Source organism: Chanodichthys erythropterus, chromosome 6 (genome assembly GCF_024489055.1).
Source record: "Chanodichthys erythropterus isolate Z2021 chromosome 6, ASM2448905v1, whole genome shotgun sequence".
Classification (NCBI taxonomy): domain Eukaryota; kingdom Metazoa; phylum Chordata; class Actinopteri; order Cypriniformes; family Xenocyprididae; genus Chanodichthys; species Chanodichthys erythropterus.
The window spans coordinates 22,005,071-22,018,559 of NC_090226.1; the positions used below are offsets into that span (position 1 = coordinate 22,005,071).

Here is a 13,489-nt window from a genome sequence, read left to right on the forward strand (position 1 = left end):
AGGAAACAAGTTAAAGCGTTAGTTCACTCAAAAATGAAAATAATGTCATTTATTACTAGCCCTCATGTCGTTCTACAGCCGTAAGACCTTTATCTTCCGAACACAAATTAAGATATTGTTGATGAAATCCAATGAGAGCAAAGCCATTCAATCTCTCATGTCCATAAAGGTGCTAAAAACATATTTTAAACAGTTCATGTGAGTTCAGTGGTTCTATCTTAATATTATGAAGCGACAAGAATACTTTTTGTGCGCCAAAAACAAAATAAAGACTTCAACAAGATATTCAACAATATCTGGGCTGATTTCAAAAAGCTGCTTCGGAGCTTTACGAATCGAATCAATGAATTGAAGCGCCAAAGTCACGTGATTTCAGCATTTTAGCCGTTTGACAGGAGATCTGAATCACCAATTCGAAATAAAAGATTCATAAAGCTTAGAAGCTTAAGTGTTTAGAAATCAGCCCATATAGATATTGTTGAAAAGTCGTTATTTTATTTTATTTTTTTTTATTTTTTTTGACGCACAAAAAGTATTCTTGTCGCTTTAAAATATTAAGATAGAAGCACTGAACTCATGAACTGTTTTAAATATGTTTTTAGTACCTTTATGGACCTTGAGAGTTTGGCTTTCTGATTTCATCAACAATATCTTAATTTGTGTTCTGAAAATGAATTAAGGTCTTACGGCTGTAGAACGACATGAGGGTGAGTAATAAATTATTATCATTTTTTTGGTGAAAAAACCCTTTAATACTTTTAATTAACTGTCGCATGAAACAGAAGCTGCTATTGTCGTTTCTTCACTATTGTGAATTATAGTGAAATGTCTTATTGAACAAGAAAAATATGTAGGACAAGACATGATTTTGTCCTTTGGGAATTGATTGGATCATTAGATTAGTGTCGTTTACTACAGTTGCGATCACGTGTGAGTGACAGGTTGTCCCGCCCTCACGCCGGGAACACGTCGTCAAAGATGTCGTTGCAAGAGGGAGGGGAAGATATTTTGATTACAAGGGCACATTAATTAAAATAAAAATATTTGCACGGATAAATCATTTATAATAAATACTGCAATATTCCATAAAAAAAAAAAAAAATAAGAATTGACTTTCTAAATCAATAAAATGGCTTTCCTTATTCGAAGTGTAAACGAATCACGTTATTATTGGAGAGTGGAAACGCTAGTCAGTACAGTATTTCATTCAGTTGCAGCACCACTTGTAACATTAAACCTGTACAGTATATAGCGCCTAGTTGTGGTGGGATGACCACAGGTAAAAACACACAAAAATATGCAGATTTTACAATGGCAGAAATAAAGACACTTCGAATAATTTAAGAATGACATCGAAAAATAAATGGTAAAAAGAAAATAAATAAAATCTTAATATTAAACGAATATAAAAAGAAAGGAACAAAAGTGATTTCGTAGAGGATTTAAACAAAAAATGCAGTGCAGACAATGCACAGGCTATGTTTTACCATTATGACATTACAAAGAAAGAAAGAAAGAAAGAAAGAAAGAAAGAAAGAAAGAAAGAAAGAAAGAAAGAAAGAAAGAAAGAAAGAAAGAAAGAAAGAAAGAAAGAAAGTCTGTTTAAAAAAAAAATCTATAGTCATTCTCCAGTCCGATAGGGGGCAGCAAGTCGCAGTTGAGTCTCTAAACACGGAAATCATAGACGAAGATAGACGCTCAGTGATGTGCCGCTTTAAAATGCAGATAATATTATTATAATTAATATAGATTTCGTAATGCCAGGGCAATTATACTTAAACAAATTTCTTTCTTTTCTATCTTAAAAGCAGTAGCATGTAGTTTTATAACAGTTATTCTCTTCATTTTGCTCTGATTCTGTACAGTAGCAGGGATGCTAAGTGTTTGCTTTTAATGACACACATTGATTGTTTGCATATTTAAAGGTCTTCAGTAAAGGTATCTGTGCCGTTAACCTTCAGTTTAATTCATTATATAATGGAGATCGCGTATGTTTGCGAGTGGGAGAAGAGACCCAAGAGCAACCACTGTCCCTCAATCCCTCTGGTGTGCGCCTGGTCATGTAGAAACCTCATCGCCTTCACCACTGATCTGAAGAATGAGGAGGATGATAAAGGTCTGGACAATGACTTTATTATCAATATTACCAGACCCGTTGGTGAGTTATTAATGAATGACGAAGAAAAGCATTCACTTTTAATTGGTTCTGAATTATACATACCTAGAGCATCAATGCATTTTTATGATGAGATACTGTACTTCCAACAACAATAATGAGGGGATAATTTATATTAATTTATGAACGAATGGCTTTTTCTGCTGCAGATTTGAGTCATATGATACACATCATTGACACTGATCACCCCTGGGATGTGTATTCAATCAACTCCGGTCACAATGAGGTCATTTCCTGCCTGGAATGGGACCAGTCAGGTCAGTTAACATGATTAAAATATAAATCATAAAATGTGTGATACATCTGGAACATGTCTGGGTCATAATTATTACTATTAAAATGAAAAATAGGAAATTATATTTTGCCTAAAGACACATTAATGTTAAATGTAACACTATTATAAAAATTAAATGCAGTTTTACCACATTACCATTATATTTATTTATATATATATTTGCTGTGTTATGGTAATGTAATGATTTTATTTAAATCAGCATGAATTAGAGACAGAACAATAGATGCTACTGTAATGTATAAATTCTTTAAACATTTCACATTTAATCATTCAGCAGATTTTATCCAAAGCGACTTACAAATGGAGAACAATAGAATTTAAATAACGTTTTTTATTTAGATTATTTAATTTTTTTATCAATATAATTATTTCAAAATTTATCATCTGGGCGGGGGAAATATAAAATTATTATTATTATAATTATATTAATTGAAATAAAGCTGAAATAAAATAATCAATTTTAAAATTACATAAAAAAAAATATATATATATATATATATATATATATATATATATATATATATATATATATATATATATATATTTGAGATGCAATGAAAACTAGAAATGTTTCCTTGGCAACTTAACTAACTTAAATAAGCACTAAAATTACTAACTGGAAATAATAAACTAAAACCCCCCAAAAAATAAAAATCAAACTAAACCGAAGTAGTAAAATAAATTTAAAAACCTCATAAAATAACAAAAGTAAAATTTAAAACTGAACACATAAAAATAAAACATAATTCAAACTATATATATTATTTTTATCTTTTAAACTTAAATGAGTTCCAGGCATGTTCTTGAAATTTACCCATTGATTTAAAAATGTTCTCACCATTATCATCAATTGTTTGTGTGTGGTGTGGTACGCCAGGCTCGAGGCTGTTGTCTGCTGATGGTGATGGTCAGATTAAGTGTTGGGGCATGACAGAACACCTGGTGAACAGCTGGGAATGCACACAGAGCAGCTCAGTGGAAGGAGACCCGATTGTATCCCTCTCATGGTTACACAATGGAGTTAAACTTGCCCTGCATGTTGAAAAGGTAAGGAAATCTCCTTACCACCTACTAACTAACGTTGAAAACATAACTAACACCCTGATGTTTTTGTTTCACTTTAGTCTGGCTCTACAAACTTTGGAGAGAAGTTTTCCCGGGTTAAGTTCTCCCCCTCTCTCACGTTGTTTGGTGGGAAGCCCATGGAGGGTTGGTTAGCAGTGACAGTGAGTGGTCTGGTGACTGTGTCATTGTTAAAGCCAAACGGGACTCTGCTAACCGCCAGCGAGAGCCTGTGCAGGCTGAGGGGCCGTGTGGCCCTGGCTGATATCGCCTTCACGGGCGGTGGCAATATAGTGGTGGCGGCCACCGATGGCAGCAGTTCTTCTCCGGTGCAGTTCTATAAAGTGTGCGTGAGCGTAGTGAATGAGAAGTGCCGCATTGACACTGAGCTACTGCCCTCGCTATTCATGCGCTGCACCACTGACCCAGTCAGGAGGGACAAGTACCCCGCTGTCACACACCTTAAATTCCTGACACGTGAAAACTCTGAACAGGTACATTTTAATTTCTTTCAAAAAAAAATGTAAAAATTGGATGTTAATTTCCATGCTATATGCTGATGTTATTATATCTTAACATGTTTTTTTGTTTGTTTGTTTGTTTTTTTGTGTGATTGCTATGTTTCTGAAGGTGCTGCTCTGTGCATCCAGTCAAATGGGCAGTATTGTTGAGTGCTGGTCCTTGCGGAAGGAGGGTCTCCCAGTTAATAATATCTTCCAGCATCGATCACCTGTGGGTAAGTTACATAAATCACAATTTGGAAAAGAGTTTTGTTACAGTGTAGACCAGTGGTCTCAAACTGCCGGTCCGCGGGCCGTTTATGGCCCGCCATCCTCCTCTACCTGGCCCACAACTGATCTCAAAAATAAAATATAACCCGGCCCGTTAAATTATCATTATTATTATTCTCTAGTTGCTACCTGTCTGATATGCAAAGAAAAAGTCGCCGTTCTAAGGGGGCATTCACATATCGCGTCACATAAGTGGCCGCGCCGCATTCTCCTCCTTTCCAAAGCGCTTTCGCTCCAGTGGCGTCTGTCATTGCTATGCAACCATGAGCCGCGTTCTCAACCGCGTCGCTTCTATTATTAGCGTGCTTGCCTTAATGACAGTAAGTCACTAGCGTCGATTTAAACCACCGAAACGCGTCTGATGCAACCATTAAACGTTACAGATGCTCAAACAGCATCTTGGACAAATGTGTCTCAGCTGTGTGAGCACAAGTGCTGCAGGTGTCTGTCAAGAAACAGAAGAGTTTATTCAGTATAGTGTTGTTCAGTGCAAGATTTTAATGTTATTTAAGCTAACATAAAGTAATGGAAAATTCTTCCACTAAATGTTAAAAATCAATAATGTATGTAACAATGAGAGATTTTTATTTTTTGGCAAAATAAAGTTGATATAGCTCTTGTTTTTTGTTTATTTCTGACCCCTCCACGCCACAAGTGTTGCTGGTTTTGTTCCAAAAATGCTATTTTTTTATTCCATGCACCTTGTTGGATGAGAAGTTGCACCAGACTGTTGCAATTAATAGAATTATATTAGTAGTATTCAGGGCTTGACATTAACACCCGCCAACCCGCCAAATGCGGGTAGATTTCAGCTGTGGCGGGTAAGACAGCCACTCCCACTAGCCACTTTGGCGGGTTGAATATAATTTCAGTTTACAGCCAAATGAAAAGTAGCCAAGCTCGTCGTATCACAAAATTACAATTCAGTCACAATTCTTTATCGATTAACTTGCGGTTATGAAGGTGGGATAGGCGGAATCGCGCTAAATGACACAACAGAAGCGCTCGCGTGCACGATCAGTTCTCCTTGCGTCTGAATACACGCACACACAGATGTCAAAATGCATCGTGTGGAGTATCTCGCGTGAATACAGTCGGCTATGGCTTACGGCTAAGTGGACGTAAACAGGTGGGTAAAAACTGGATATGTGTCAGTATATGACGTCCATGCATTCAGCAGCCCCCAAATAAATACCCCTCTGTCATTAATGTTAATCAAACATCAAAAAATGTTAAATACATGTTTGCTAAATAAACATATGTATCTGATTTTTTTTTTTTTAAATTACTATTTGTAATTTGCTTCTTTGTTCTTTTTATATAGCCTAACAAAAATAACTGTATACCTCATGTATAGTCTTGATTTGGGTGGTCAATCTGCATTTGTAAGTTTGAAAGGGTTTTAAATCTTGCAAATCAAGTAAAATGACACAAAATCAAGTAATTTAAGAATGCCAGAGTCAAATTTAATCATATAAAATGTAATTTCCCAACAGCAAAATTGTGGCCAGTGAAAATGCTGAGTGGCTAGTAACTTTGGAAAACCACTAGCCACATTGGCTGGTGAGCAAAAAAGTTATTGTCAAGCCCTGGTAGTATTATATTAGTATATTAGTAGTATTATATTAGTAATAGTATTATATAATTATATTAAACTCTGTAACAATGAGAGACACTGCTGTTTACATTTAGTACGGTAAATAAAATATTTATAAAAATATTTATAAAAAATAAAAATATTTTAGTATTTTAGTAGGCCTAATTTGAAGTAAATGAGAAATAATACAAAGGAAAGTAAATTTTCTGAAATGTTGCGCTTTCTTGCACTTGAATGTTAATATGGCCCTCCTATGAGGTGTCAGTCACAGAAATGGCCCCCCGCCGGCTAGTGTTGGCTCATGAGTGATGTGTTTTAAGCCTGATAAGGGATCAGATTTTAAACTTGTAGCTGCATATGAAAGTGATCGCTATGCCAAAGTGGCATACATATAAGTTGTATCTATATAAATACAGTTGTATCTATATAAAGACACATTTTGAGAGTGACCCTCTCAAAATGTGGATTACACCTGTGATGGGAGATGACTCGAAGGCTCTTTGTAAATATACTGTAACTGAAACATCCCAAAGCACAGTTGAATGACTCGATTGAAATCGAATATATGACTACTCCTGTCCATCTTAATGTGCATACCAGGACATCTGCAACATTTAAACTGTCCAGATTGCAGTCTATACTTGTCCCTGACAGCTGCTGAAAGAGCTTTGAAACAAAAATTATTTAGTTTTGACTGTGCAGAGTTCTAAGTTATGTTCTACAATGTGTACTTCAGTAAAGATGTACTGTAGTTCTGTTTGAAGTTAAAGCGCAACACAAAGGTAAGAGCATTATTATTATTGTCATTCATTTTTTGTACACGAATTACACATTTTCTGCTTTTATGGTGTGTGTGAGGGTTAAAATCTGTTAATTTCTTGACTGCTGTTAGGAAATATTTGACATACTTTGACAGTTATTACCTGTTTGGGTAAAAACTATTTTTTTTTTTTTTTAATATTTGCTCATTTTCTTTAACTGTATTTGCCATGTTTTGAATCGTTTTCCTGTTGTATTTTTCTGCTGACAGGGAAATTGATTCATTTTTATAATTTTATTTTGTCATCATTATTTAGTTTTAAGGAGGAGGTAAATGGTCCCTATAAACCTTGGTTGTCCTGACAATAGAATTCTGTTCTTTCAGACGCACAGATCCATTATTCTGTTACACATGCGTTTTCTTTCTCAACTGTTTACATTCACTTAAAACATAACTGACTGTGTTTACGTGAATACTCACCAAGACCGGCATTTTGGCATTATTTTGTGTGTATTTGAATCTTTAAGTGCAATAAGCAGCGAAAAGAACTCAATTTAGTACTAAGAGGTGGCTTAATGTGCACGCACTTTGGGTGTGAGCACAAAATCTGCAGAAATTTGCAGAATATGTGCAGTCCCATGGCAAAATTCAAGCCCTGTAACACCAACAATATTCATCTAGAGCAAATAAATTGAGTGAGTGAAGGGAGGCGGGTTTGTGTGCAGAAAGATTCGAGAACGAGAAAACGCAGCTGGTATTGTGTATTTATTCTGTGGAAAATGAGTATTGAAAGCGTTTCAGTTTTTTGTTTTTTCTCAATTTGACCCCTGTATTGAAACTTAAGCTGCTTATGTCTTCAGAAGTCAAACCTGTTGTTTGTTTTTGTCACCATTTTTAGTAGGTGAAAAGCAGCCAATGATTCTAAAGTGGCGTATCCTCTCAGCAACCAACGATCTGGACCGTGTGTCTGCTGTCGCTCTGCCGAAACTTCCCATCTCCATCTCAAACACTGATCTCAAAGTCGCCTCAGACACCAAGTTCTTCCCAGGCCTTGGTAAGCCTTTGTATTCTGTCTCCTGCTTCAAAGAACTTGGCTTGGATGGCTCAGGTTGACTATTATTCTGTTGTCCTCAGGTCTTGCACTGGCGTTCCATGATGGCAGTATCCAGATTCTCCATCGCCTTTCCCTGCACACCATGGGAGTGTTCTACGGTTCCTCTGGTTCCTCCCAGCGTGTAGGAGAAGAGCCTGCCATTAAACGCCAGAGGGCTGGCGGCCCGACGCTGCACTTCAAAGCCCTTCAGTTCTCCTGGACATCTCTGGCACTGGTGGGCGTGGATAATCATGGCAAGGTATGACAGCATGACACCTAGCAATGTCAGAAGCACCCTCAGATCTTATATTTCCACTCCTGTGATTTCAGTTGCACATGCTCCGAGTGTCCCCATCCATGGGCCAAATGCTGGACATGAACACACTTCTGCGCCACCTGCTATTCCTCCTGGAGTACTGCATGGTGACTGGGTATGACTGGTGGGACGTGCTGCTGCATGCGCAGCCTGGCATGGTGCATAACCTTCTGGAGAAGCTTCACGAAGAGTACATGAGACAAAACCAAGCACTGCAGCAGGTAGATCAGCCTGTTATTATATAAACTTCCACTTAATGACTTATCAATTGACTTTCTTGTGGTTTCTCTCTTTATTTCTGCCGATGAAGGTTTTGTCCACCCGTATAGTGGCAGTGAAGGCGTCTCTGTGTAAGCTGTCCTCTGCCACTGCAGCAAGAGCCTGTGACTTCCACGCTAAACTGCTCCTTATCGCCATCAGCTCCACGCTGAAGTCTTTACTGAGACCTCACGTGCTCAACACCCCTGACAAGAGTCCTGGAGACAGACTCTCTGAGATCTGTGCCAAAAACACTGACACTGGTAATAACCCACCGTCAACCACCCAAAAGATGCTTCAGTGTAGGCCTGTTGGTTATTTGATCTAACCTCAATTATTTGATATAACTGAAATAATTGTGCAGTTTTAATTTCGATCACTTTTTTCCGTCCAAATATGGGAAATTTAAGTGCTTACAGAAGTGCCATCAAATGCGCCATATCGTATCTCCTTTACCGGTGTGGTAGGGAGAAGCAGGGGACTAATCTGGCAGGCAATAAAGATAAAGAAAATTAAAAAAGACTGTTGTAGTCAAATGTCTTCCTTCAAATTAAATGAAGGCTTGTGGGTTTTAATCAGACTGCATTATATTATATAGGGCTGTGAATCTTTGGGTATACAGCACATCGATTCGATTCACGATTCATGGGTGTTCAATTCGATTCAAGAACGATTTTTGCAAATTCAGAATGATTCGAATCGAGATGTTTCACATTAAAATTCGATGCAATTCGATTAATTTGATTCGATTCTCCATTTTAATAATGCATATAGGATCATTGAAATGCTTCTCCCAGTGTGTCTTAGTCAGGGTGAGAATTACACAGCGACCTTCAGGCGGTTAGCCAGTGGGAGCACAAATCAAAACAAAAAAAACTTTTGTCCATTATTAATTTTAGTTCATGTTAGTTCTTAATGATGCTACATAACTTTATTTTAAAAGCCTATAAAATTGGCATTTGTGGAAATTTACATAAGCCAAAATTTAAAAGGCTTTAAAAGTATTGTTAGGCCTAGTTCATGTTAACAATAGTGTAGGATAGTGTTAATGGCTACACAACCTTATTAATGTGTTCCAGGTACATTAAACATACTAATGCTTACATGCTACCTTAGAATATCATGCACTTTTCCAACTAATCCTAAACTAATTTTTTTATTCATAATTATTTGTATGACATTTAATTGGCATAATTCATATTCAGAATTCATCAAATCATTCAGGTCTACTTCAGAGCATCTATACTTCAATTCTCCCATCTACCCACTTTTGTTGTTATTTTTTTTTTTTTACACTAAGTTCACACTTGTTGTTCGGTTTGTTTGGTTAATTTGGTCCGGACCAAAGAAGAAAAAACATTTAGTCCTGGTCCGATTAGCATTCAGATTGGCAATTTTATCACCGAACCAAAAGATACCGAACCTTAAGGCATAGGGATACATTCACAACGTGATTGGTCAGATTTTATGACGTATTGACTATTTTGAGACAGAACTTACCGAACATCCAAAACAATGCTGTGTGCTGAGGTAAATGCGCTCGTTGTGTGTGCGTAGCGGGGTGTAGCCTGCATGTGATGGTATTTCTGCCAGCTGGGAACTCGTGAAGAGCTTATAAAATGTGTAAAGTAGTCAAAACAGCGGCGGGAATCCATCCGTCACACACACAAACAATCTGCTGCGTGGAGACATGCGTCTGATGCCTGTGATGGGCAAACTCGCAACTATGACGAGAAAAACCGACATGCGCGAGGATTCTGGTCCTGATACTTTGGTCCGTGTTGTCTTCATATATCATTCGAACCGCACCAGAGTTTGTTTGGAAGCGGACTGAGACCCATCTTTTCAGCTGTCTCAGTCCGCTTGTTTGGTAGGCACCAGGGTTCGCATGGCAGCGTCCACATATGTTCAAATGAACCGCACTAACCGAGCAATCGCACCAGGGTTCGTTTTAATCGAACCAAACATGACAAGTGTGAACGCACCCTAAAGGTGTTTTCTGATCTGTTAATGTGTTCAGACATTGATAAGGTGATGATCAACCTTAAGACGGAGGAGTTTGTTCTGGACGGACCACCCCTCCAATCCCTCCAGCAGCTCATTCAGTGGGTCGGAGACTTTGTTCTTTACCTGCTGGCCAACCTGCCCAACCAGGTGAACTCAACTGGGCGACCTTTACCAAGAGTCATGATCCTGCCAGTTTTGAGTTTTACATGATGCTTTATACCTGTTTTTCTTTTCAGGGCTCCATTGTGCGTCCAGGGTTTGGGTTCCTGCGGGATGGTGCGTCTCTGGGCATGCTCAGAGAGATGCTGGTGATGATCCGTATTTGGGGCCTACTGAAACCAGGCTGTTTGCCCATCTACACAGCCACATCTGACAACCAGGACAGCATGTTTCTCCTCTTCCGCCTGCTCACTAAACTCTGGCTCTGCTGTGAGTTAGACCCTCTGTCACTCTTTAGGCCAACATGTCAGTTCAGTGAAAAAGCTGTTAAATCTTGAAAAAAAAAAAAAAAATCTCTGTTTTGCTGTTTTCTTTTGGTTGGCAGCTCGAGATGAGAGTCACCCTCAGGACCCCGATGAGACATTGATTGATGAGTGCTGTCTGCTGCCCAGTCAGCTCCTAGTACCCAGCATGGACTGGCTGCCCATCAACGATGGTGTCATCACTAAGATTCAGAGCAAACACCCGCTCAGACTTCAGTTTGGCAAACCATACACCCTGCCCGGGGTCAACCCCAACACACAGGTGGAGGTGTTCAGGTGAGTGATTATGGGTTTCTTAAAAGGACAGTTCACCAAAAAAGATTCTATCCACATTTACTCAGCCTCATGTTGTTCTAAATCTGTATAACTTTCTTTCTTATGTGAAACACAAAAGATGCATTTTTAAAGAATATCACATCCACTTTTTCAGGATAATGAAAGGTAATAAAGACTGGACAGACAAGCTCCAAAATGGATAAAAATAAAATAAAAAAAGTTGTCCGTATGACTTGTGCGCTATAGTCCAAGTCTAATTTCTGAGGAACTGATTTGACAGATAATTGTCAAATAAAAATGTTTAATTGTTGCCAGTGGTTAGAACATTTCTGTTTTGGTGGTGTTGTTATAGAATTCCAGCATCTCAGAGGATGGACCATCTGCGATGTTTACATTTGGGCATCTCTCCAACAGAGGACAGCAAAGCTTGCACCAGGTATCACTTTAGAAGTATTCCTCAAGTGAAATTTTGACAACAAATTAGTTCATAAAGCTGTTAAAATGTATTTTTGAAAAAATGGGGATAAATTCTATACAAACATGTATGTAAAATGTAAAAATACTGTAATATTGTGAAATTTTAAGTACAGTTGTATATTTTAATATATTTTAAAATGCCATTTGTGCTCAGCAAAGTCAGTATTGATTTTGAAAATAGTTGTGCTGCTTAATATTTTTGTGAAAACTGTGATAGATTTTTTTCAGGATTCTTTGGTGAATAGAAAGTTCAAAATATGAAATCTTTAGGATTATTATAAACATTATATACTGTCACTTTTAGTCCATTTAATGTGTTCTTGCTAAATAAAAGTATTAGTTTCTTTCAAAAAAACAAAATATTACTGACCCCAAACTTTTGAACATTAGTATGTTTATATAGGGTATTTAAAGGTATACTATGTAATTTTCTTTTTTGGTTTAAAATTTTTAAAAAATGAGGGATTACATCATGAATCCATCTTCCAAACTGTGTTTTTGTTTGGAACACGCATGTAAGGTTCAGACAGGTGAAACGGAATATTTTTGTAATTTGGATTCATAAAGACTTGTTTCTGAAAGAATGATTCGGTGATACACATTTTTAACAGTAATTTGTTGCAACCTAGTGGCGTAACAATGCAGTCGATACAGTCGTTATTTAAAGTCCAGTTACTTTCAGTAGGTAATTTATTACACGAAAAACATCAGCGTTTCTATCTTAATAATAATCTTTTGTATACTTCTGTAATAATTGGAATAGGCCACTTTGTCACATAGAAATAATGATACTGTGCGTTTAAAAAGATTGTTTATGAAGCTGTATATCTAAACAGGACTCTCTTTAGATCAACGACAGTGCGAATGCAGATTTGAATGTAGCGATTTTATTTTTTGTCAAAGGTTTAATATACATGGGCGAATCGTTGTCATTTATGAATTAGATCATGTGGGTGATGAAATCGAGAACGTGATCTTTTAAAGATAAATCGTGCAGATTTTGTATACCCCTCTCTCTCTCTCTCTCCATTGAAATATGACGTATATGAGTAGTGCGAGGGCTTTTCAGTACATTCATTGCTATAATATTCATGATGTGAGATGTCTCTATTAAAGGATACCGTTTTTGGAACCGAAACTTAGAAATCTTGCACGGTTCGGTTCTTTTCAAAAAACAATACCAGTTCTGGATGAGAACCGGTTCTCAGCTCCCAACCGTACTCCACAATGAGCTCTTGTCTTTCTGGTCTGTTTAGGTGTGGCTGTGTCACCATGCTGAGATCCCCAAATAAAACCAATGCCATGAGACAGTGGGAGCAGCGCTGGATCAAGAACTGTCTGTGTGGAGGTCTCTGGAGAAGAATCCCCTCCACACTAACATAAAGATCACAACATCTAGAAATGAGGAAATGTTAAAGCTGCATGGGTCTCTCATTGCAAACCAATGTATACATCTGTACAACAAAGCAATCTTTATTTTCTTTAAAACATGTCCTACAGGACCTTCTCCCAGCCACAATGTCTGCTGGAGAGAGTGAATAATGTCCCATTTTTTGCTGTTGTAAATATGAACCTTGTATTTTGTTTTGTAATGTTATAGTTTGTAATAAACATTTTTGTAATAAAAAAAATATATATATTTGCCTTCTGATTTGTATTAATGAACATTTTAAAATACAAACCCAATTCCAAAAAAGTTGGGACACTGTACAAATTGTGAATAAAAAACAGAATGCAATGATGTGGAAGTTTCAAATTTCAATATTTTATTCATAATATAACATAGAAGACATCAAATGTTTAAACTGAGAAAATGTATCATTTTAAGGGAAAAATAAGTTGATTTTAAATTTCATGGCCATGTTTACCACTGTGTGGCATCCCCTCTTTTTATAACAG

The 13,489-nt window shown here is 37.1% G+C and overlaps 1 protein-coding gene across 2 annotated transcripts; it reads left to right on the forward strand.

Moving 5' to 3' along the window:
* The first annotated feature begins 1,681 nt into the window (after window positions 1–1,681).
* med16 (mediator complex subunit 16) lies at window positions 1,682–13,280 on the forward strand. 2 transcript variants are annotated; one of them, XM_067387392.1, is made up of 14 exons: window positions 1,682–2,158; window positions 2,326–2,433; window positions 3,349–3,518; window positions 3,596–4,027; window positions 4,164–4,269; window positions 7,580–7,735; window positions 7,816–8,033; window positions 8,105–8,311; window positions 8,401–8,611; window positions 10,369–10,502; window positions 10,592–10,784; window positions 10,900–11,113; window positions 11,466–11,549; window positions 12,847–13,280. In XM_067387392.1, the coding sequence occupies exons 1-14, from the start codon at window positions 1,978–1,980 to the stop codon at window positions 12,971–12,973; spliced, it is 2,541 nt and encodes an 846-aa protein (XP_067243493.1). In that variant the 5' UTR covers window positions 1,682–1,977; the 3' UTR covers window positions 12,974–13,280. The 2 variants fall into 2 exon arrangements, with proteins under 2 accessions (XP_067243493.1, XP_067243494.1); XM_067387393.1 differs by having other exon boundaries at window positions 1,682–2,116.
* Window positions 13,281–13,489: the final 209 nt, after the last annotated feature.

Excerpts from the sequence above, each read along its gene's own strand:
- med16 (XM_067387392.1), top strand. The coding sequence starts at position 1,978 with ATGGAGATCGCGTATGTTTGCGAGTGGGAGAAGAGACCCAAGAGCAAC. Across the intron at positions 3,519-3,595 it reads TTGCCCTGCATGTTGAAAAG|TCTGGCTCTACAAACTTTGG; the intron begins GTAAGGAAATCT and ends GTTTCACTTTAG. Across the intron at positions 4,270-7,579 it reads CCAGCATCGATCACCTGTGG|TAGGTGAAAAGCAGCCAATG; the intron begins GTAAGTTACATA and ends CACCATTTTTAG.